We start from the raw sequence: 26074 nt of genomic DNA, 5'->3' as shown, positions 1-26074 counted from the left end.
CCAAGCACCATCTTCACCCTGCTTATAATGTCAGAAAAAGCAGCAGCAAGAATCACTTATTAAAACTGAGGGGGGACGATGAACCAGCCCGACTCTGTTTGACCCAGAAGGACTGTGCCATTTGCATGTGATCAGCCTGATATCCTTGTTTGAAAAGAAGATGCCAAGGACCATTTTCTGAGCATCTGTTTTCTCATTTTAAAAATGGAAATAGAAAATGCCTTTCTGGTGGATTTGGTATAAAGATTAGATGAGGCAGTACCTAAAAGCAGTAGTGTTCAGTTAATGGTAGCTTTCCAGGCTCTTTGCTTCTCCCTGTCTTCCTGTCCTGCTATCACAGGGGACATGCACTGCTGCTGGCCTGCCCTCTCACCCGAGGTTGAGTCTCTCACTTCAACTGCCAGAACTTTGCTGCCCAGATGCCTCATGAATGCTGAAGTGCTTAAAGATGTCCACCATGGAACAAAGTGTCTTCTTCCCCCATAACATCTGTCCTCTCCTGCTGGGGCAGATGGCGTCTGCATGCTCTCAGCTGCCCGGCCAGAACCTCAAGGCCGTCTTTGACTCCTCCTTGCCCCCTTTCTCCAGAAGTCCCATCCACCAGCACACTGTCAATTCTACTTCCGTGACTTCTCTGCAGTCAGGCCCCACCTCTCTTCCCCACTGCTCCCGCCCCAGTCCAGGCTTCAGCATGTCTCAAATGAATTGTTTCAAGAACTTCCTAAATTATGTTCTTTCTATCCATCTCTACCTCCTCATCCACTTTACACACTGCTGCCAAACATCTTCTGAAAGCAAACTGACACTGAATTACTGCTTTTCTCGGGAATGCTTGCATTACTCATTGCCTAGAGAATTACACTCAAGCTCCCTAGCTTGGCGCTTATTCTAAAACCTGCAGTAGCTAACAAAGGCAAAGAAGTAAGGGCTTTATCCCATCAGATTTAGAGAAAGTGAAACTTTCCTTACTATGCCTGACAGTCATCATCAATGGCACTAGTGAACATCTGAAAGTAGATCATTGCAAATAAATGCAAAATACAGACCTGCAAGAGAAAGAAAGAATGGTGCAGAGGGGTCGAGGGGTAGTTATTTGCATTTTGGCTCTGCGCTTAGTAGGTTGAATGACCGCAGACAACTGATTTACCTTCTCTTAATCCAAGTGTCTTTCAAATGAGATTGAAAATAGCAATACATTACTTCACGGGATTTACTGATAACTAAATAAAGTGATGCATATGAATGTTCTTTATGGACTATAAAATTCAAAAACTGTTCACTATTCTTAATGCTATCTTTATGTATGAAAAATTATTGCTAACAGTATGCCAAATTCCTAGGAAAGTACTTTGGGGATGGAGAAAAAGTGTAGAGCATAGATTGGCCAGTCCCTTCTTGGGAGGCCTGAGGATAAATACAGATTCTCAAGCTAGAGAACAGTTCTGAAGAAAGCAAATGAGATTATGAAAACTGCAGACCTCAGAGAAGAGGAGAAGGCAGAGCTGCAGAGATTATTAATACTGGGGTCAGGGACGTCAAGTCCAGATATTTCCCAGATGGTCATGAGAAAGTGATCATTCAGGAGGACGTCTCCTCTCAAAACTTTAAACCAAACTCATGTAGCAGAAGGAAAGCTTGGCAGCCATGGTCTTACAATGTGAACTGATGACCCAGAGGGTAAAGGCTGTGGACTGCAAACACAAAACCCTGGGCCAACCCAACCCCCCTTGCTATTTTTAAAGCTCCATGCGGGTGAGGGGCAGGGAAAGTAGGGAGAGTTTTTCCACTAGTAGTCAGGAACCTAAATAGGAAAGATCAACAGAGGCATTTATAAACAATGAATGCCATTAATTTTTTTAAGCTAAGAAGGGGTTGGAAATGATGTAGTATAGCAAGGAGTGGGGAATATAGGCAGGGAAAGATAGCCCAGGGGTCTTCACATTTTTTAATGGTCCTTTCTGCTTGCTTGATGGCATTTCAAGTCACTGGTGAATTACTAAATGAGTGAATTTCCCGGAAAACTTGGAAATCATCTTGTTCAATTGAACTCATAATAGGGGAGAGATAGAATGGGTTATTTTTAATCAAGCTCCCATGACTAGGGTTCAACTGTGATGGAAAATATGTTCCCTTTTCTCGCCTTTAGCAGAAAACTTTGTAACCATTGAGTGATATCTAAAGTTTTGGGGTGGTTTAAGGTGTATTTTGTAATTCCAAAGATCAAGCTTTTTCTAGTACACCAAACTATGAGGACCGTGACAGGTAATTTCAGGCTCCTTTTAAGATGATGAGGAAAAGGTCATTGTACGTCCTAGTTTGAGCTATGTCTGCTTAATTTCCCAGCATGGTGCAACAAGAAGACCATTAGACCAGGAGACTGGACAGTAGTATTTTAATACCAACTGCTAACTACCTGGGAAAGAGAAAATGAAGTACAGAAATAATAGAGAAAAGAGCTAGTTTTAAACTTTCATAAGATTTCTAACTTTGTCTCTTGCATAGATATTCATCTCATTCTTTCTTTCCACAGATACTTAATAAATATGAGATGCTTTATAGATAATTGAGGATGTACATGTAAATATCTGAACTGAGACATATACAAAGTGCCAGAGAAACCCAAGTGAGGAAACCATAGCTCTGCCTGAGGAGAAAGAGATCAATGAAAGTTCCATAAAGAATGTGGCTTTTGAGTTGGGCACTGACAGATGAATAGGAGTTCACCACTCCCTACCAAACTCATTATAATTCTTAGAAGCACCTTCCTGTTGAGTAAAGAACCAAAACATGCCGTGTTTTCTTTAAAAGAAAAATGTAACAGAGCCACCTCTTAATTTCTCAGAAGCTTATGACATAGCCTACAGATTTATCCAGGTTAACCTATATCCAGAAGGTAAAACCAGTGGTTACGCTACTTGGTTTTGGTCTGAAATGGTATTTAAAAAGAGTTCTGGCCCAGTTCATCCTTTTATCCCTGATTTCCAAATGTAATGGGTCAAAGATCCGGTACCTTGATGCAACCAGAAAATACAGCTAAAAGGTTTCAGTCAAGCCTGGTTGATTGAGGGGAAGAAATAAATAAGCAAAGAGATGCAATATCAAGTGTGGAGTAAGTCAGACCTGCTTCAGGATTCTAGCTCTACTACTGACTAGCTAAATAATCTTGGGTAAATTGTTTAAACTCTCTGATTCTCAATTTTCCATCTAAGTGAGGAATAATAACTAACTTCAGGGATTGTCATGTTAGAACATATGGAAAGTCCCTAATTCTTGAAGATCCTGAGCACAGTGCCCATATCAAGTGGCCTGATGGCAATGGTCTCTGAGTTTTCAACCTTTCAGAAATAAAGATGGGCAGTTCTTCTGTGTACAGGAAGGAAGAAGGACTTTGTAATCAGGATACCTGGGTTCAACTCTCATCTCTGCACCCTTTTCTCCATTGGGCCTTAGACCAAGGGCTCCCCTCCCCAAGCCTCAGTTTCCTCAGCTATAAAAGAGGGCGGAAACTAATTGTTGCTCTCCATCCGTGGTTCGCCACCACAGGTAATTCTGCCTCCCAGGTCGGGTTTCAAGATTTAGCAAATAAAAAGACACAGCACCCAGTGCAACTTGAATTTCAGAATAACAACCAATAATTTTTTAGTATAAGTGTGTCACAGGCAATATTTGGGACACAATCGTCCCATGCAATATTTGAGATATTCTTATACTAAAAAATTTTAAAAATACTAAATTATACTACAAAGTAATTTGTTATCTTAAATTAAAATTTACCTGGGCTGTCTGTATTTTATTTATCTAGCAGCTGTTTCCCCAGGGACATTTGACAGTGTCCAGAGATGTTGTTGGTTGTGACAATTTAGGTGGAGGGGTGCTACTGGCATCAAGTGTGTAGAGGCCAGGGCTGCTGCTAACCATCTTACAAGCACGGGACAGCCACACATACACACAGCAAAGAATTATCAGACCCCAAATGTCACTAGTGCAGAGGCTGAAAAACTCCACTCAGAAAACATGGATTAAAAAAAAGTGCTTTGAAATCTCTAAAGTATTGAAAGCTACCCATTAAATTGTGAAGAAAGATAAAGGGAGATGGACGTTTTCCCCTTGTCAACCAGAGGCAATTGAGGTGGAATAATCTGTGAAGTCTGTAACTTGACATTCTACTCCAGAATGTGCTCTGAGGAACCCAGAGGAAGGCTGCCTTGATGCACATTGTTCCAGGAAAGGAAAAGAAAGCCTGTTGCACGTGTCAACATGCACAGGGTGCGTGGCACGTGAGCATGTGGGGAGCTGGGGCCATGCTGATTACAGCAAGACATGGCATCCAGGACAACGCTTTCCATGCTACCTAAGGCCAAGGTCGTGGTGAGGGGAGATCAGGGGAGTTGCTTCCACTTTTTTTCCTAAGCTGTTGGACTCCCAACCGCAATCACAAATTCCTAACAATGGTAATTCCAAAAACAAAAGCACCAGAGTGATTCCTCTCATCTCAACATGACTTTATTCTTATAATTTGTCAAAAATAATAACACTTGGGGGCCAGCCCAGTGGTGTAGTGCTTAAGTTTGCAAGCTCCACTTCAGTGTCTGGAGTTCGTGGGTTTGGGTCCCAGGCGGGGACCTACAGACTGCTCACCAAGCCATGCTATGGCAGCGACCCACATATAAAATAGAGGAAGTTTGGCACAGATGTTAGCTCAGGGACAATCTTCCTCACCAAAAAATAATAATACTAACACTTCCTTTCAAAATATCGTATTTCTTATTACAAGAGGAAAATGTACTCTTTATAGAAAATAAGAAAATACAAATAAACAAAAACAAGAACTAAAAAGCATTTATAATTCCACCACCCAAATAGAAATATTATTAACATCTTGGCATTGCCCTACCAGATTATTTTTGCATGCATATATATACTCATTTTAAATGAGCGTTTTCTAAACATTTTGTGTTTTACCCCAATTTTAACACTTTAACATAATATTGTGAACATCATATCATGTCAATCGTTATTAAATAAAAAATTATCTCAGTAGCCACAAAGCATTTTGTTTATGGATGAACCAAACTTTCATTAACTAACAATTTATTTTGTGATACTTCAGTTATTTTCCATTTTTCAATACTATTTACAAAGCTGTAGTAAGCGTCTTTGTAGTTAAATCTTTGCAAACATATTTATTTTCTTAAGACTCAATTCTGAAACTGAAATTGCTGCATCAAAGAATTATACACATGTTTAAAGCTTTTGATGTATGCCCCCACATTAATTTGATAGTGGTGGTACCATTTTCCTCTTCCAGCCCCAGTGTGTGGGAGTTCCTATTACCTTACATCCAATCCTGATGATTATTGTCTTTATGTTTTTAATCTTTGCACATTTGATAGGGAAAAAATGAATATCTTACTATTTTTACTTCCAGTTCTCTGGTTACTAATTAAATCTGCCATTCATTAAATGCTTAACTTTCAATTCCATTTCTTTTATAAGCTGTCAGTTTTTGTCCTTGAACCATATAGCCTTTGGCTTATCTTTTCTTTTTGATTTGTAAGAGATGCTCATAAATCCCATGCAATGCAATACAATACCCTTAATTATATAAACCAAATATTTTCCCCAATTTATCTCTTTTCAGTTTTATACTAGTGAAGTATATTTTTATGTAATCAAATTTATCAATCTTTTGATAAAGTGTTTTCTCTCATAAAATCATGCTTAGAAATAAGCTAGTATTTATATTTTCTTCAATTAATTTAACAGTTTCAACTTTCGTATAAATTTCTTAACCCATCCAAATTTTATTTCAGAGTATGCTATGTACTAAGTATCTGATGTTTTCCCCGAATTTACCAGGTGACTTACCAATATTTGTTAAATAATTCTTCTTTTCACTGCTGATTTGAAAGTCACTTTTATCAAACACTAAATTCTTAAGAATACTTAAGGATATTTTTAGGATTTCAATTCACTTTATTGGTTATTTTTTTCTTTGTTCAATACCAATAGTCCTCTGGTTTAATTATTATTGTGGCTTATAGTAGATTCTTTTTCAAAAATGTTTTGCTATTCTCAAGCATTTACTCTTCATGATTAATGTTAGAATCATTTGTGAAGTCCCCCACCAAAATCCCATTGAGATTTCAACTGGAATTCTGGTAAACTTGCAGAACTATTTGGAGAAAATTGGCATCCTTTCAACACGTCATCTTCTTATTTTATCATTGTGTGCTTAGTATTAGTAACATCAGCCATCTTTGTCTTCTTTCTAACTTAAATAGGAATTCATCCAACAAATATTTATGGAGCATCTCCCCTGTACCAGGTTCTGTTCTAAGCACTTGGGTTGCATCAATGTGTTCATTGATCTTTGTTCAAAGATCTTTGCCGATCTTGCAGAGTTGGCATTTAGTTGAGAAACAATGGATAGATAGATGGATGGATGAATTTTCTAAGTTGATAATGATATGGAAAGAAGAACAGTGTAAAGCTGGGTGAGAATGATCAGGAATAGAGAGGCAGGGGACAGGTTGCAGTATTGCATGCGGTGGTCAGGGTAAGCATTGTCAAGAAGATGAGATCTGAGTAAGACTTGCAGAAAGTGAAAGACCTCTGGAGAAAGAGCATTCAAAGTGAAGGAAACAACTAGAACAAAAACTTAAGGCAGGAGCATGCCTGGGGCATTTAAGTAACAGCTAGGTGGCCAGTGTGGGACTGGAGCAGAGTAAATAAGGAGCAAAGAGGAAAGGGAGCAGAGATTTGTGCAACTTTGTAGGCCATTGTAAGGACTTTTGCTTTTACTTTGTAATTAGAGGACTTTAATTATATTTGCAAAGGGTTGGTCTGGCTACTATGTGAAAAATAGACTTTGGTGGATGGGACAAGGATTGAAACAGAGAGAAAAGTTAGGATATTACAATAATTCAGGTAAGATGTCCAGGTATAATAGGAAGAAATGGGAAGTGTCCAGATTCTCAATATATTTTAAAGGAAGTACCCAGCAGGATTTTTTGCACATCAGCTGTGTGAGAAAAATAGGAGCCAAAGATGTTTCCAAGGTTTCTGGTCCAAGTAACTGGAAGAATGGTGTTGCCATCAACTGAGATGGGAAAACCGTAGGTTGAATAGTTTCTGGCGTTTGTGTCAAGGGAAATATCACTAATTCAATTTTAGACGTGTTAACTTTGAAATGTTTACTTGACAACTAAGCAGAAAAATGTCAAGTAGTCAAGTGGCGAAGTAGATCTGGAGTTCGAGAGTCTTGTCTAGGTAAGAGATATAAATATTGGCATCATCAGCATATAAATAGTATTTAAAGAGATAAGATCTGCTGATATGACCCAGGGAGTAAGAATGGACAAAAAAGAGGAGAGGACCCAGGACTGAGTCCTCAGCCCCTCTAATGTTTAAAAATTGGGTAGGAGAGGAGGAACCAACCAAGATACTGGGAATAGTGACCAGTGCGGTGGAAGTAAGCCAAGAAAATGCATTATCTTAGAAGCCAAGAGAGAAAATATGTCAAAGAGGAGAGAACGACCAGCCTTGTCGAATGCTACCAGTAGATCAGCTGTGGGAAGAACTTAGATTTTTGGATGTAGCTGGATCATGGTACCTGGTATCCTTGCTGAGAGCAGTTTTGGTGGACTGGCAAGAGAAAGCTTCTAAAGTTTCCTTGTTAAGTATCACAGAGACTCATTTCAGAGGTGTATCCTTCATTATATTATGGAAGTATCCCTCTCCCACGTTTACTAATAGTTTAAATCAGAATGAGATGTCTATTAATCTGACTAATTAGATTAATAGCTATTTCTAATGATGAATAATTATATATATATGTATATTATTCAGCATAAAAAGAAATGAAATATCAAAATATTGATACATGCTACAATGTGGATAAACCTCAAAAACATACAAAGTGAAAGAAGCTAGACACAAAAAGTCACATGTTGTATTTCAATTATATGAAATATCCAGAATAGGTAAATCCATAGAGACAGAAAGGAGACTGCTGATTTCCAGAAACTGGGAGAAGAAAGAATGGGAAGTAATTGCCTAATGGGTTCAGGGTTTCCTTTTGGGGTGATGAAAATATTTTGGAACTAGACAGAGGTGGTGGTTGCATAACATTGTGAACCTACCTATTGCTACTGAATTTTTTACTTCAAAATGGTTAATTTTACGTTGTGTGAATTCTGCCTCAATAAAAAAATACTGGGGGGAAAAAGTATGGCCCACAGGACAAATCTGGCCCACTGCCTATTTTTATATAACCACAGCTAAGAATTGTTTTTACAGTTTTTAATTGTTGAAAGAAAATCCAAAGAAGAATAATATTTCATGACACATGAAAATTATATGAATTCAAATTTCAGTGTCTTTAAATAAAGTTTTAAAAGCCATGCCCATTTGTTTACTTATTATTTATGTCTGTTTTCATGCTACAATGGCAGAGTTGACTAGATGCAATAGAAACTGTGTGGCCTGCAAAACCTAAAATATTTACTCTCTTGCCCTTTACAGAGAAACTTTGCGGGACCCTAGTCTAACTCCTCAGAAGAAAAAAAATAGCCCTCCTAACTTTACAGCCAAGCTTGGCATTGTGAAGAGTTTTCTTCTGGAGAGATCCTCTACCCTTCTGTCAAAATCTCCAGAGTCTTTGAATATAGGTGTTTTTCAAAGAAGACATTGGGAGCTATCTGCCTTCCTCCTGGTTATGTCTTCACTTGATTAGCCTCCAAACTATGGTTAAAAATACTGTACCAAATGATAAGGAAGTGTTTCTAGTGCTGCAGTGAATGTCATAAAAATATCACCAATGGCATGCTCAGTGTGGCAGAGATTGGTACCAGAGAGAAGGACAGGAGAGTATTTCTGTCCCCTCTCCCTCCGGAGGGGGTACTCTCCAGAGAAAGCTAACCTCCACAGTTCTCTCCAACCCTCAGCCTCTTCTTTCTCACCCATTTCCTTAAAATCAAAGTAGTGAATGAGGGCCAGGGAGGGACCCACCAATGTCTGTAGAACTGCCATTCTCAGTTCTGACAGCTTTTCCAGTATCCTTGCCGAAGCTTCCCAAATCCTAGTCTGATCTGAAATGTGAAATGTGATGTCTCAGTTGCCCATTTTTCTATAACGTGAATGAGAGTGTGTACTCGTTCATTTTTGGTTTGCTTTTTTCGTTGTGCTGTTTTATTAAATATTCTCTCCTCACTGTCAATCCTTTCCCAGTGTAGCCCTTTGATTCAGATCCCTGGGAGACCTCTCCAGAAGAAGACCCACCTTTGCACTGTAGACGTATTCCTAGAAAGCTGAGGGGTCGATTTTGTGCACACTAACAGCTCATGCATGCTTTAACCAGTACTTCTAATTCTCTCTGTTTGGCCATGGCTCTTAAAACTTTTAGCAATTTGGTCTGCTTCATGTTGTTAGAGGTCCTTAAACAATTAACTTATCACATTAATACATAAGCAAAATATAATTATACATTATTATTATACATAAATGTTTAAGTATTATTTAAATAAAAATATTAATAGATTTGGGGGCCAGCCCCATGGCTGAGTGGTTAAATTCCGTGCACTCCACTTCCGGAGTCCCAGGTTCGCGGGTTCAGATACTGGGTGCAGACCTACTCCGCTCACCAGCCATGCTGTGGAGGCATCCCACGTACAAAGTAGAGGAAGATTGGCACAGATGTTAACTCACTGTGAATCTTCCAAGTATTTGAGTAAAGTTTTACAAAGCAAGGATCAACTTGCTTGTTTGTAAACTGAGATATAAGGGAGGGGTTTGGGTGTAGTACACACTGGAGAGTAGAATGATGTACTTAGACTATGCTCTATCTGGGTCACGCATGATCAAATCCTAAATTTGGAATGTCCAGTTCAGCCTTAAGGAATCTGGAAATCAGAACCTCAGGGAACGTCACTATTCACTGTTGCGGGTGATGCACCTTCTAGCCAGATCACCACTTACTTTGGCATGATGAGTTATACTTACCAAAGAGAGGGCCCCTTGATATTCCCAATTTATGATCATGACGCCCCTTCTCAGATGGGGAGACTGAGGCTCAGAGATCAAGTGCCTTGTCCAAGATCTCAGAGCTAAGGACTACTATCTAAAATTTGATGCCTTAGGCCCAACTTTTCCACCCCACCATGATATCTTTGTTTATCTTATATATTATGTATTCATGTACATACATACATATCCAGATATGAATATACAAATATAATACAATTTATGCATAGAAGCTTTAATAGTTATCATACTTTTGTACTTTTGTATTCTTACATTTGTACTTCTCTACCCTGGCTCCTCTCTTCCTTTTAAAAGGGTCAACCAAGAGGAGAACACTGTTTTTATTAAGGGCACTTATGACATCAGTGTCATTTTCAAAACAAAAAATAAGTCCCTCAATAAGTGCATACAGACCTAGAAACAGCAGAGTACACTTATATTGGCTAATGTGTTTGCAGAATTGACTCCTAATGCATTATTAATCATGTAAGTCATCACAAGCTTAGAGGGTTTGGGAATAAAGTCTGCCATGGGAAGGACTCTTTATTTCCCACGGTTTCTCTCTGCATGTTTTCAAGGGCCTGCACTGGGCTCTGCAGCAGTAGAGCCCATCATCTCTTACGCGTGTCTGTTACATGGACGCACATCTCTACAGTGGCCAGCTCATCCTGAAAACTCCTGTTCACGTTCATCAACTATGAGAGCCTATTTGTAACCCACCACAAATGGGATCAGAATGCCTCTTCTAAAGAAAGTATTAAGACAGGAACAGTGACAGACCCAGAATCTTCTAAGGAAAACTTTTGGTGCCTAGAAACTCCTTGCTCCTTCTCCTCCAACCCTCCAACCCCATCCTCATGGACGGTGATTATATACTTGTGCCTTTATTTTATCATTATCAGAGACAGTCAAAGCTGAGAGGGCCATAAATGTCCTTCTAATTCTACTTTTTCAACTTCAGCAGAAGAAATCCAGGCCAGACCGGCGTAGAGGTTTGCCGATGTGCAGATTGCTGGCGGGAGGCAGTGGGGAGAGGGCAAGAGAGTTGGGCTTCCAAGTTGTGTAGTCCTGGACCTTATTCCTGCCTCTTCTTCATGAATTGCATATCCCTGGGCCCCAGTTCACTACCTGTAAAAGTAAGAGAACAAAAATCCCTACCTCACAGGACCGTAGGAATAATAACAGCGGGGAAAAGTTCCAATACTGAGCTCCACAGCTACAGAGTTACATACTCACCCAACTCAACATTTGTTCATTCTTTTCCGGTGAAGTTATCAGTTACTCCTGCCTCCTCTAGTTAAAATAATGTTTTGCATATAAAAGGTAATATTTATTAATAAAATGAAGAAATATTCAGGAAATTGCCTAACACAATGTGCAAGATCTCAATAATTTTTAATTCCTTCCTGCCTTCTCTCCTTTCTGTAGAATCAGAATGAGAATTCAAGTTTCTGATTTCTGTACAATGTTCTTTCATCTCAAATGTGTGTGTGTTTGCATTTTCACTGAAAAACTCCTTCAATCTTAGTTCTACTCATTTTGTCCTCCATTCATTTATCTTTCTTTCAAATCACCCTTTGTCCACGAGAAGGGATAGAATCATGCACAGTGACTCCATTTGGCTTAGCTGCCTTCATGTGGCTTCAGAATCTTAGAAATGTCTCCATATTCTTATTTGACATCAAAGAGAATTAGGGAATAAAAGTAATGGGAATACATCCCATGTTCTGTAAGTATTATTTTTAATTCCACTATGGAATGTTGGCATCTCCAAATCTTTCTGTGAATATTGAGATTTTGAAGCCACAAGTTTTTAATAATGGCACTAAAGAGAGAGAATTTCTGCATTCTTGTCCCAGAAATCGAAATTCCACGTGTGATCATTCAGGCCATCATTCATATGTGTGAGGTCAGTTGTTTTGCATTGTGTCAGTACATGAAACCATGGCTAAATTGTTATACTTACGCACTCCCATAATCAGGTATGTTTGGGTATAGAGTGGCAGACACTTCTGGGTTATATATATGAAGTAAATGCAATATTAGAAATCTGAGGCATCTCTCTGTCAGGGTAACGTACCATTCACAGAAGCTATAGTATGTCATCTGGGAGCCATGGCAGGAACTCATACCAGGAGGAAGCAGAGGTCAGTGTAGGTGGTGGCTGGGAGAAGTCCGCAAGCAGAATGACAAAAGTCATGGCGTGCAGCTAATTTGATTCTGGTCCAGATAGTTGTCAACATCTGCTTTGAGGAGGGTATGAAAAACCAGTAAGAGAGACGGAGAGAGTGATTTCCAGAATTAGCTTTCAGCCCACTTCCTAGGTCAGGTAGGCATCTAATGGAACAGTCTACAACCTGGAATGCAGGCCAGGAGCTTGGCGAGTTCGGAGTCCTAGTGAGCCAAGATGAGGCCACATTGGAGCATTGGTATGAAAAGCAAGACCTATCAGTTGGGAACCCATATAGCAGAGACCTGCAGGCAGGCTAGACCTCGGTGCTCAGACAAGCCCTCAGGAGTCAGGAAGTCACAAAAAGAAATCTAGCTCTTTCCATAGTATGAGCCTCAGCATTCTTACCTTGGGCACTTCTCTGGCCCAGGCCGGGGCAGGTTGATCATTCCTGATGGACAGTAACATAGTTTGTGCCAAGGACTTTCCTGGCCACAGAGGTTCCAGAGGGGAATAAACCAGTGTTCCATGTCAAGGGTCTGTTGTGATAGATTCTCAGGGAAGGGTGAGAGAACAGAGAGTGGCGGGTCCTATAGTTGTAGAAGGAGGGAGGCTGTATGTGCAAGTGGCCTTGGAAAATACTCTTAGGGGATACGAGAAGATGAGAGGCTGTTTAGCAGTTGAACAAGAGAAGAAGCAGGACAGTGTGAGCAACCCTCGAGAGGCCTGATCCAGCCACCCTTGCCAGGAACCACAACTGATCTGGTAAAAGAAAGGAGGAGACCAAGGTGGAGCATGTTGAAAATGAAGCAAGGAAAGAAGGCAGAAGTCACATCACGGAGGGCTTCTTAACTGATTCCCACATGACTCTGTTTCATTCCTTGTGTTACTGTGTATTCAAGGGTAAACACCCTGTGAATAATGCTAATTGCATTATAATGCCTGTTTTTATTATCCAGTGGAGCTTTTGTTATAGCCTTTAGTTTAAAAATAGTAACTCTGCCATCTTTACTACTATTTGCAGAGTCCCTAGCCCTTTAATGCCTCTGGTCTGCCCAGGGACCAAATATTCACCCACTGCTTTTGCTCTCATCTCTCTAGCTTTGAGACCCTTCTGTGACATGGGCTTCTAGCCCTCTCTAGAATCAGCCACTCTTTTTTTTTTTTTTTTTAAAGTAAGATTAGCCCTGAGCTAATATCTGCCACCAATCCTCCTCTTTTTGCTGAGGAAGATTGGCCCTGAGCTAACATCCATACCCATCTTCCTCTACTTTATATGTGGGACGCCTGCCACAGCATGGTTTGACAAGCAGTGCATACGTCCGCACCCGGGATCCAAACTGGCAAACCCTGGGCCACAGGAGCAGAATGTGCGAACTTAACTGCTGAGCCACCAGGCCAGCCCCTAGGCTCTGCCACCCTTGATGCATGCATCCCTTGCAGTTTTCTCTCCCAGCCATGGGTTTACCACTGGAGGTTGAGGGGAATCCAGTAGCTAAACCTAGAACACGGGCCTGGAGAGTCTTTGGACTATCTTACCTGTGTTTACCTTTGAATCATTTATAGATATTTTATGTACTCCAAGAAATATTTATGAATATATTTATATTCTTATTTTTATATATATAGTTCTATATTTTTTAAGTTTTTTTCCCAAACCATAGTAAAAAGTCTTTTTTATTTTCTAATTTACATTAATTTTAATCAAATAAATTGCAGGAGTAATTCTATAGTTGTACAATCTAGAAGCAAACTAATTATTAGTAACAATTATAACCATTGTTCCCTGCTGATTTAAGTGCCATACTATGATTACATTTCTTTTCTTATGCAAGTTTATTTTTTATTTATTCTCCATATTATTTTTATACATAAGTGATTTCAACTGTAAACCATTATTTTATCCTTAACTCTGAGACCATATGAAATTTGACTAAGCGTTAAGCAAAGCCTCGATGGCAAAATCTTATCAAAATGAGTCTGCCCGACTGTTTTACAGATACATATGTAACCAATTTCATTTAAAAAAAAAAAAAAAGAGCCTGTCACCCAGTGCAGTCGATTCAGCCATCTGCATTCAGAAAAATTCCCTCAATATTTTCTCCCCTCATCTATGTATAGACCTCTTCATTCATTAGAGCCTCAATACTTGGTTTTCTATGGACAGGTCACTTATCCATAGTGGTAAATGATACCATGCTCATAAAACAGCCCAGTGCCTGACAGCTAATCGGTGTTGTATTGGCTTGGATTGATCCGTTCCAAACTCTATTTGAATATCGTAACTAACATTCTTAGCAATTTTCAACTGTACCTCATAAAGCTATCTTAGACTTATCCCAGAGGTTCAAATCCCAGAAAAGAACTGATGGCTTATGTGATGTGCTGGCCCCATGTTTTCTCTACATCTCCACATACCGAAGGCCACATTGTTTCAAAGCGCTGACCTGACCCAGTTTTCAGCAGCTTCATTTTTTACGCACTTTTTTTCACAGTTCAACATGAGAATAGTTTAAAGATGGTGTCAATGGTACTGAAAATACTACAATGGATACTGTCTTGCTTCAGAAAGGCAACCACTTTCATCCTCTTTGTTTCTTCTGACATTTATTTCACTATTTCTAAATGCTGTGCTTCTCCTACTACGTATTGATTAATCAAACATTTTTCAGCTTCTTGCTATAGAAGATGAGGATTCATCTCTTGCACCTCCAACACCCCTTGCTTGTTCCCTTTTTTCTTGCTCTCACCTTTACCAAAGAATTATACGACCATCTTTGCTCCCTTGCTTTCATCTTCCCAAGTAATTTTATCATAATTTTGTGCTAACTAGGTGACCAATTTATACACTATTGTGACTATTGCTAACTTCTGGTTCAAGTATCACACTATGATTACATTTCTTTCCTTACACAGGTTTTATATTTCCTCAAATTAGAAATTGCCTTCCTCATTTCCATAACTTTTCATGCACCTATAATTGTTTTTTCAAATGCTCCCATATATCTGTCAAATGTTATGTCTATTATAAAATCCAAACCTCAAAAGCATTGATAAACTTTTAAGTTCCATTTTTTCCCAAGTCTGCTGCTTTCCTTCATCTTGCAGCTCCTATCTAGGGCTATTGCAGAGGTGTCATTTGGGCGTGTCATTTCCCTCTCCTGTGTGTCAGTCCTTCTGCTGTCCACTGGGTCTGATATTTGCCTCTTCCTTGATTTGCTCCCTCATCTTTCTAAATCAAGTTCTTCAGTAGTTTTCTAAGAAAGGGTATGTGGAAAGTAAATATTTTGAATCTCTGAAGATCTGAATATGTATTTATTCTGCCTTCATACTTGTTGGCGATTTGGCTAGGTATAAAATTCTAGGTTGGAAATTATTTTTTTCTTTCAGAATTTTGAAATTCCACAGTTTTAAAGCTGCATGACCTTCTTGTTTCCAAGTCGCTATTGGGAAATCCAATCTTTTTCTCTTCTACTAAACTCCTCACCACATCTCCCATTGCTTTCTACCTTCCAAATACATGTTGAACTTTCTTCTACTCTTGAAACTTCTCCCAGTAACCTGGTTATTTGGGTTATACCATTTTTTCATTCTTGGACTATAATTTTATTGGAGTTTTTATGTGAATAAGTGGGAAACCAGTGTGGCCAGTCCACCATTTTTACTCAAAGTCCAGTGACACCTTTATATTTCCAAGTATTTAAACCCATGCAGACCCCTTTGTATATATTTTGACACTATTACTATTAGAAACCCTGAGAGTAGTTAGTACTATTCCCGTTTGATGGTGGGACAGGTAAGGATCCAGGAATGTTAGTATCGTTCTTAAGTTTAAAGAGCCAGCACAAGACAGATTAAAATTTAAAATCATGTTTTTCCCACTCTGTTGAGGCATAAGGGTCACATTAAGTGATGCCTTTGAGAAGGAGGTCACTAGTAATAGAAGAAGTCAGACCATAGCTCCCCCATAGCTTGCCACAGTAACTAACAACACTGCTGTGAGGTGAATTATTCCTTTGAACTATTCTCTGAGCCACAGAATACACACTTTCCTCTTCAATCACCTTGTTCTTCCACAATAGGAATTGGAACACCTAAAAACAAATAATTACTGATGGTCTGACTCATACCAAACATTGGAGTGTATTAGAACAGACAAGGAAAACTGAAATTATGGTGTTCAGGTCTGAAGGAAAATATACCTTAATATATAATGGTGCTATTTCAGAGTCCAGCACACAATGAAATAACTTTTCTCTTTGAAGCTTTTACTTACGTTCTCACATAGGGCACAAATAGCATTCTCTAATTTGAAAGCAAAAAATAAGTAATTTCTTTCGAAGTTCAGTCTTTTGAAGGCATTGCAGCCTTTCAGCTAAGTGGTTATTCTCAAAAAGGAAAAGAGACTTTCCAACTAGTATTTATGAACAAGTACACATACCCAGTAATTTATGGTGTGTTTATATGTCACTTTGACTTTCTATGGTTATAACGGCAGACGTGCTTTGTGTTAAATGATGCTTTCCTGAAGGGAATTTTCAGGTAACACCTCCTGAAGGGTGTTTAGGTCTTTGTCCAGTCAGAAGTTTGCCTGTTGCTTTTCCCAGCTGAATGTCAGGTTCTTGTAGTCTCTCATTTCATCATCTAATTATCCCCAAGTGCATCTTAATGTAGTTAAACAACCAAAAAAAAGGGAAGAAATGCTTGAGTCAAGCAGTGAAAGAGTGAAACTAGGCAGGACCTCCTCTGATCTGGAACAAATCGTTCTTGGACTCTCAGGCTTCTCATCTGTAAAATAAAGCCATACAGACAGATGATCTTCAAGCCCTCTTTCAGCTCTTGAATGCCATTTCTACACCATCAATGAATCAACTTCCACGTGTTATCTAAAGTAGTCACCACTGTTTCAATACTTATGTGACTATAAAAGATTTGTTCATTAGTTTATTTAATACATATTTATTTGGCATAATACTCAGAGCTGGGTATACAGTGGCAAATGAACGGACTCAGCCCTTAGCCTCATTGAGTTCATAGTTGAGAGGGAAAGGTAGACCAAAATAAACTTAAATAAATAATAATTTTAATAAGTGCTATGAAAGATAACAAGAGAATGCTGTCAGAAAGAATAATAGGAAAAATATAATTTAGACAAGGGAAGGTAAATGTTTCCAAGAAAACTTCATTGAAGAAATGACAGGAGATCGGAAGGGTGAGGAGTAGCTAGCTAAGTAAGATTGGTATAAACAGCATTCCAGGCATATGGGGCAGCATGCATAAAGACCGTAAAGAATTAAAGAGCTTGTGCATTCAAAGAACTTGAAGAAGGCCTTGCGGCAGAGCATCGCAAACAACAGGGGGTGGCCTGAGATAAAGGTAAATATGGGCTCCCACCAAATCATACAAAGTCTTGCTGAAATCGTGAGCACTTTGTATAACATCAGAAAGACAGACAAAACCTACTGAAAGATGACTAAGCAAGAGAAGGAGGTGACTCAAGTATACTTTTAAAAGATTACTCTGGTCACTGTACAAACATGGAAGATGGCAAAAATGGATAAAGGCAGTTCAGTTAGGAATTGGTCCAGACAAGGGATGATGGTGGTTTGGATGAGGAAGCAATGGTGGAGAAGAGAGTGGGTTTTACATATCTTAGGCTATCCTCATTTTGCATCTATGGTCAGCTGTAATATACAGTGGGATACCTGTGGCATCATGTCTCATGGTATATGGACATATTAATTCCCATACCTCCACTGAGATACAGGGAGTCTCATTGCCTCTCCTAGTGCTCTTCTTGGGCAGGATTCCACATGATCCAAATCTGATCCACAGGAAGTACTCACACATTCTTTTCCTGGCAAGCTTTTAAAGTGCAGGCCTTGCCTACACAACCGTCTCTCCTCAGTAAGCTGACAGGACCACTGGTCATCCACATCTCTCACTTTTATACTTTCCCAAGCATGAATATGGCCACAGTTGTGTGTCCCACAGACTCCAGGGGACATAGGCCAAGCTTTCCAAATAGTCTCCTCAAAACCCCTCTCAGTAGGACTAAGGAGAAAAGAAAGCACCGCCATCTTACTCATTACGTTAGAGGAGTAGGGATGGACCTAATAGGGCCTCAACAACTGTACAAAGAAATCCTCTCCCCAATCTCCCAGCTCTCTTCCTCTTTTCTAATATATACTTGATATCTTTGGTCATCTAAGAGCTGTAAAGTCCATTTTGGCACCTCATGTTTGAGGCCTCCTTGGGAACCTACCACCTCACTTCCATGTGGCAGAGCAGATGACACCTATTGTCCCACATACTCTTGTTCTGGACTAAACGGAGACAGAAAACATCCCACGTTAACATCCCCTCCTAGACTCCATATAACCACTTTCTAAATCAATAAATGCAGGTGTCCAACACCACTTCCATCTTCCTGAAGCTCCCATACCCTTCCCTCTTGTTTGTCCTCCCAGCGCCTTTCCAGTGCTGCTGCCTTGGGTCTTAGCACAGCAATGAGGTTGCCGAGATGCCTCTCTGCCTCTCCTCTCCTCCTCTGCCTTCTTTCTTCTCACCCTGTTGTGGCACCTTGTCCCAGGAGGCTAAGTGACTCACTACAGCAGTGGTTTCATTGCCACCCGCTTCCTCTTCCTCTGTCCCCAGGCAGGAGCTGGTGTCCGATTGAGCCTTCTCTCCCCTACTTTAAAGTGCCTTCAGTCCCATGTTCACAAAGACCATACTGTTCCCCCTTTATCAGTCATTTTCCTGAGATTTTGTCCAACAGCTCAGACTCTGTGATGGGAATTCAGGTAAAAATGGGGAAAATTTCAGGAGTTGCACCACTCGGCAAGACATATAGAAGAGCAGAAAGGGGTGACCTATATGAAGAGCAAAGGAAGTGGAATTTGCTAGTTTGAATTGAGAGAACCATGAAAGTGGAGGAGGCTGAGATTTCCTGCAGTAATGAATTGGAAGGATCCAGGGGAAAACCAGAGCTTATACCTTAGGTAGAAAATGTGGGAGAAGGTAAAAGAATCTACTATAATATTTTGTCCACTTTGAAAGCTTATACAAAAGTCACAGGGAAGAAGTACCTGGATTGTGGGAATAGCAACTTTTTCAGGGATTTCGTACTAGTCACCAAGAAAGGGTTGGTTATATCCTAACCAAAGCTCACCGTATATCTGACAGGAACAAACGCTAAGCACGGACTGCGCTGCAAGGCCTGTAAGATGAGCATCCACCACAAGTGCATGGACGGCCTGGCATCCCAGCGGTGCATGGGCAAGCTGGTAAGAGCTTGTGCAAGGAGTGAGCCCCAAAACCCCCTGCACAGGGCACCTGTCTGCCCTGATGGGATTACTTCATCTAAACTCCTTTCCTGCAGCGCCCTGAGAAGTGGACACTAGGAAAGTCGCCCCAGAATCCCTAGCTGGCCAACTTGGCTTCCTAGTTGGCATAATGACAGAGAAGAGGAGGAGCTTTGTCAACTTAAAAGATGAATGCCCCACATGTGAAAAGGACTCAGTGTCCTTAAATAGGGTGACCAACTTGTTCTGGGTTGAAACTTTCTCAGTTTTAGCACAGGAAGTGCCACACCCTGGAACTGTCCAGGTTTTAAAAGTGAAAGTCATCATCCCAGGAACCCCCTTAGCCCTATGCAAACTAGGATGGTTGGTCACCCTAGTGCTTAATGGACTGACAGCTCACTGGGTGTCGAGAATGGGATAGAGATTAACCACCACCACCACCCCCCCAAAAATGGAGAGAATAATAAAACTCTTTTCCACTTTCACAGATCAAGGTGGCCAAACCAAGGGAGGTTGGATAGTCCTGGCCTATTCTGGGCTGATCATACCATTTTAGGAGTGTGGGCTTTAGTACTGGTGCCACACATTGATAAAAAGAGCACTTTTGAGGATATTTGAAATTAAGATAGCCAAAGAATTGTAGAAGGGACCAAGAATGTCTACCCTAGAAGTACTTAGGGCAGGATAGCTGTCTTTAAAAAAATGTGAGACCTCTCACAAGGAAGAGGAATTTTTTTGTCCATGGTGGCTCCAGGACAAAGATCAAGGATCAGTAGGTACCAAGTCTTAACAATGAGAGGTAATGTCACCAAAGACCTGCCTCCGGGGTAAGTGAGAGCTCCTCCTACCCTCCGACCTCCCATCACTGACAGTGTTCAAGGAAGATACAACTTACCAAGAACATTGGAGAGGATTCTCTAATTCTAATAGGGGCTGGGCAACTAAGTTTCTTCCCAACACTGGGATATGGTAAATTGAGATGCTTAGAGAGTTCATCTCTTTACTCTGATGGCAATGTCCTCTTCTCTAAAACCCCTGCCTCACTTGTTCCCTTCCTCCTCCAATGGTGATTTCCACAAGCCAAGGCAAAGACCATGGATGAGAGGTCAGAAAAACAGAATGAAATTTAGAACACAAAGCAAATGATTCTGGGTGGAGCTAATCAGACATAGAAGTGCCTTTAGGCCTACCTCTGAGGTCTGCTTTCCCATGCCCCGGCCTTTTATGATTTTAATAAACCACAATAATAAGCTGTAGTGAAATAAATGCATGCCAGTCCATTTGTATCCTGGGAGATAACGAGGAGCCCAGACACACGGGAGGCTGCAGCGGGCTGCAGAAGGAAGAGAAACAGGACAGGGAAGGGCAAGGCTGAGGGCTTGCTTTCTGCATGGAGTGTAGCTTGCTTACTGGCACCTGTACCTCCCGCCTCCAAGGATGAATTATAGGACAAGTCAGCATTTTAAAAGGAGATAGGGAGGTGCCCCTGGAGAAACCAACTGGTTTCCTTTTTAGAGCTTTTGTGTGATTTCCTCCATCTCATCAGTGATGTTAGGCCTGTCTCTTTCTCATTCTCTCTCCAGCCAAAAGGGTTTCGGCGTTACTACAGCTCCCCCTTGCTCATTCATGAACAATTTGGATGCATTAAAGAAGTTATGCCCATTGGTGAGTTGAAACATTGCTGAGCTGAACTGGGTTTTGAGCAGCAATGTCAGCATTAATGGCTGCTATTCTCCCAGGGCTTCAAACTCAGTGGAGTGTGTTTGTGCATTTGTTTGGTGGCTGATTGGGTTATGATCGTTTGTTTATTTTGCTGAAGGGGAAACATAAAGTAGACCAAATTCACTAGGCATTTTCATCCTGTCCCTGATGAAGCTCGAAAAACACCCAACTCCCAAAGGCTGCTGAGTTACTATACCTCTCATCAGCTGCATGGTAGAGTGCAAAGAGCATGAAGTGTGTCATCCCACAGACCCGGCTCAAAGCCCAGCTTCCCCATTGACCAACTGTGTGCCTGAACAAGTTACGTGACCTGTCAGACCCTGCAAAATGAGAATACCATGGCTGCTTTTCCTGATTGTAGAAACTACATATAAATTATATACCATTGCTTAGAAGGAACTCAGTGAATATCAGTTATTCTTCAATGAGGATGAAAAAAAGTCTATTTATAGATATTTCTGGCTTGAATTTATTCTTTAACAGTATCTTTCAGTTTACTTCTATTTTTTCTCTCTCTCTGAAAATCTCTGCTTTTTTTTGGCCTTTTTTGGGAGGAGAAAGTAAGCTTTAAACTAGAAATTTATAAACTGGAAAGCTTTTAATTAGAAATTCATGAAGTCTGGTAATGTCAAATTCTTTGGAAAATACTGGCTTCCTACTGCAAACTTCGTGTCTCAGGGCTTCGTACCTCAGTGAGCAGAGCCTCACACAAGAAGCAAAACTGGTGTCCGGGAAGAACCTTGAAATTGGAGTCCTGGAGATGACTAGCAAAAGAGGAAAACCAACCAATCAGGAAGTGTTTGGGAGCAGAGAGTCCTGGGTGCAGTGGAGGGACCTGACAAATGGGCACATGCCATGGGGGACTCATCTCCAAGGAAAGCTTGACCACAAAAAGCCCCATTTTCCCAGGGGTTGGTGGGTCTGTGGTACAGAACCTGCTTCTCAGTTGCTGCTAACCGAAGAGATGTGATAGGTGGTTGGCTATGTTCCTGCCAGTTAACTGAGGAAAACTTTGTCTCAGATATGCTTTCTCTTCTGTTGCAGCCTGTGGCAATAAGGTGGACCCCGTCTATGAGACCCTCCGCTTCGGCACCTCCCTGGCCCAGAGAACAAAGAAGAGCAGCTCCGGCAGTGGCTCTGATTCGCCTCACAGAACCTCTGTAATTGTCCTCTTCCTGCCTCAGTCCACAGAGTTCCTGGGCAGGGCGGGCCTCAGGCACTGCAGTGTGAGGGGTTCCACCTAAACGCATCATGAGAGTGGGTCTGTGGGGGGTCAGGCAGCCTCCACAGGGAAACCCAAAGTGCCTTGGGCACTAAAGACTAATTTTCTGTTGCCAACACCTAGAGATCTTTGACTTTTCTCAAGAGATCATGCTTTTGGCCCCATGCTCCTTGACTCTTCCCACAAACTCCCTCCCCCCAACCCTCGCACCAAAATTAGGTAACATGTCAGTCAACACATAGAAAGATTTGGCCCAAACAATGAGCAGAAGCAGGGAAGATCCAGCTGTGTCCAGTTCTCCTTCCAGCTACATCCCAGTTCAAGAATAAGCCATTTCTCACACTGTCTCAGTCCTTTCTCTCTAAGGCAAAGTATGTCCCTTGATTTCACAGTAAATTGCCCTCCCCAGAGGCACTAGACCTGTGACTTAGTGGGGCTTCTCTCCATGAGACACTCACCCTCCCAAGCACCTCTCCTGTGTTTTATCAGATCTAAAATGAGTGTTCTGTGCATCTCTGGGATCTACTACCATAATTCTGTCCCTGGCTGTCCCAACCAGAATTTCTATAAACGCCCCCAAGTTGCCACACAACTCTGAAGCACATACGGAAGACCACCATCTCTCCTGCGGTGACAAGGACCTTCCAATTCACATTTCCAGTTAGGATAGCTTGCACTCAGTTATCAGTTCCATTGGTGCAGCCTCTGCTGGACTGGGAACTTCCAGGCAAGACACAGATGAGCCTCCAAATGGTCTATCCCACTGGGTCTTCGCAACATCAAGTGATTAGAGTAGATTGTGTGAGAAGGGCAGGGCGTACCCCCTGGAAAGGGCTCTCAGGGGCTGAGCTGAAGGAGCTCCCTCCTGGCTGTGAGTGAATCCACAAAATAACAGAGATTATAGACTGTGTATAGATACATAGGTCAGGTAGGTGAATAAGTAGGTATGTAGGTCCTCTGACAGATGCCACATGGTTATCCTGGAAGCCATCTTTAAACTCACTGAAAGCGTGTTCTTCATGGATTCCACTGATTTCTAAAAGAGAAGAACCAAAAATAATATTTAATCTTTTTCTTTGCTATACATAAAATTGATGTCAATTAGTTCTTTCTTCTACTCAACAAATGTGAATTAAGCACCTACAGTTTACTAACACGGTAGGCGACACAAAAGAAGTGGAGGACATGGCTCCTTACCCTTAGAATTCCAACTTATTTCTGAAGACAAAAGTAACAGATAAAAAAGCTGATGATAGCGCTTTTTTTTTAAATATTCTTTTATGTATCTTTTCCTATTTTTATTAAGAAGAAGAACATAGCATATTTGTGTTCAGGGTATTATAATAACTATATCATGTGAATGTACAGATGGAAAATGTTTAGCTTCAGTAGGCATTGCCTCAAAGCAGTGAGGGCGTAATTTGTGACATCTGAAGATACCTGATCCTGATGATCTTCCGAGGGAGGCTATAAATCAAATTGGCAGTCCCAATGATAATGTTAATTCATTTAGTGAAAGAAGGATAGAAATGGTGCTAAATGTGATGATAGCATACAAAGTGCATATGGATAGGATTTATATTGTATACAACTATGTTCTGGCTGAATGGATTGGATAATAATAATAAGAGTTTCTAGCACAGGGCCTGGCATAATTGGTACTCAATACATGGACATTGTTGCTGTTTTATTTTCATTCAGCATCTAGCCCATAGCTGGGTTTTCTTTGAACTTGAGTTATTATGAAATGAAACAAGAGTATAATCCATCAGACAGGCAAATACCTTATCTGAGAAGAGCATTTCCCAGAGCCCCCCTTTAACAGGGCCCATTCTCAGCCTCTGTAGGAAACCCCTGAATCAATCAAGGGCTCCACTCTGTTCTTCTGCTCAGCCTGTCTTTTCTGATGTGTCCTCTAGTCACTCCTTAAGTCGGGGTGTTCCCAGGAGTCTGCTTTGGATTGATCTTCTTGTTCTACATGCTCTTCCTGGTTATCTTTTTCGCATCCCTCTTATCCACCCACTATTCTAAACTAATGACTCCCATAGGTATTACCAATCCAAACCTCTTGCACAGTGCCAGACCAGTCCTACAGTTATCTCAAAATCAGTATGTCCAAACTAAACTCATGCTCCATTGGTGATTAGGTCCTGTAATTCAGAACTCAGAAATGTAGATGAAAAGGCCCTTCCTTGTCATCAGCAATGCTGGAACTTTGAGCCTTATCATCTCTCACCCAGATCATTATAAAGGAATAGCTGTGCTACTGTCTTGTTTTGAGTCTACTCTTAGCAATACCTCCAGATTTATCATCTTTTAAAGAAAGACCTTTTGTGTCCCCTACCACGTTAGTATTATGCTGATTGAAACACTCCGTTGACTTGCCCAAACTCTTTAGAATGGCATATAGGGTCTGTTCCTACCCTAAAGACCCACCATCCCTTGAACTTGCCAACTTCTTTGACATCTCCATGCCATAGAACATGCTGTTCCTCCTCGTTGAAATTCTTTAAGATCCGGCTTGGTTTTTACACAAACTATGAAGAGTTCTCAGACTCCCCCAAGCATGATGAGTTGCTCCTCCCGCAAGCCTTCAAAAACTCCTTTCTTAAAGGATATAGATGATTGTATTATAATTATCTGCTTTTGCATCTCTCTCCTGAACTAGATCCTGAGTAACTATACATCAGGGCCCCATTCCTTATCCATCTCACTACACCCTAGGCTGGCATATAGTAGGCACTCGAGAAATGCTTGAAGAATGAGAAAGAATGAACAAGGGATTCTTGAAGGGATTCTCAGAATCCTCAGGGATCCATACAACACTTCTTTTCTCATGTCCTCTGTCCCAAATACAGTTTGCTGCTCTCTGGATAGACGTGCTCAATCCAATTACTAGGCCTTGCCCACGCTTTCTCTCGGCCTCTGCAGACAGCATCTCTTTTCCTGGTCTGGGTTGGGTGCCTCTTCCCTGGGCACCCATGGCAACCAATTCATTAATCTTAGTGATTTGCATATTTCTTGGTAATTTTCACTTTTTTGTTTCATTTTTCTCTTCTCCAGTCCCTTCCTCAACTAGACTAAGCTGCTTAGATGCAAGGACTTTTTGTCCACTTTATTCCCATTACTTTATAACAGTTATTCCTCAACTTAGGTGGGTGTCAGAATCCACTGAAGAGCTTCGTGCAAATATAAAGGCGAAGGCCGTGTCCCACTTCAACAAGCCTGAGCCTCTGTGAGCTTTATTAGTTCTCCAAGTGATTCTGATACCCACCAAAGCTTGAGAACCACTGATTCACTGGGCCAGTCCAGTGTAGATTCTCGCTAAATAGGTGGTGAATGAATGAACAAACACCTTCCTCCGTCAAAATCCTTAGACTTTTAAAAAGGACCTAGAGCTGGGAATGAATTAAATCAGTGGTTCTCAATGCACGGTCTCTAGGAACATGACTCTGAGAACCTGGGAATTGTTAGAGAGGCAAATTTGTATTTTCCTCTCAGACTTACAGAATCAAAAACTCTGGGATGGAGCCCAAGAATCTGGGTTTTAACAAACCCTCCAGGTGATGTTGATGCATGTTAGAGACTGAGTTAAATTAAAGATGTACATTTATTTCCAAGAAACTAGCCCTG

The 26074-nt window shown here is 40.8% G+C and overlaps 1 protein-coding gene across 7 annotated transcripts in view; it reads left to right on the top strand.

Annotated features, from left to right (window-relative positions):
- Positions 1–26074, top strand: part of STAC (SH3 and cysteine rich domain) — a 150723-nt gene that overhangs the window by 73781 nt on the left and 50868 nt on the right. For all 7 annotated transcript variants that reach the window (XM_070577337.1, XM_070577339.1, XM_070577340.1 and 4 more), the window contains 3 exons: positions 19379–19479; positions 21081–21162; positions 22264–22379. In XM_070577337.1, coding sequence (XP_070433438.1) covers positions 19379–19479; positions 21081–21162; positions 22264–22379 — 299 coding nt within the window. The remainder of the gene's footprint in view (positions 1–19378; positions 19480–21080; positions 21163–22263; positions 22380–26074) is intronic.

This window comes from Equus przewalskii, chromosome 15 (genome assembly GCF_037783145.1).
Source record: "Equus przewalskii isolate Varuska chromosome 15, EquPr2, whole genome shotgun sequence".
Lineage (NCBI taxonomy): Eukaryota > Metazoa > Chordata > Mammalia > Perissodactyla > Equidae > Equus > Equus przewalskii.
The sequence above is the reverse complement of the archived record's forward strand: the minus strand, read 5'-3'. Positions and strand labels throughout refer to the sequence as shown.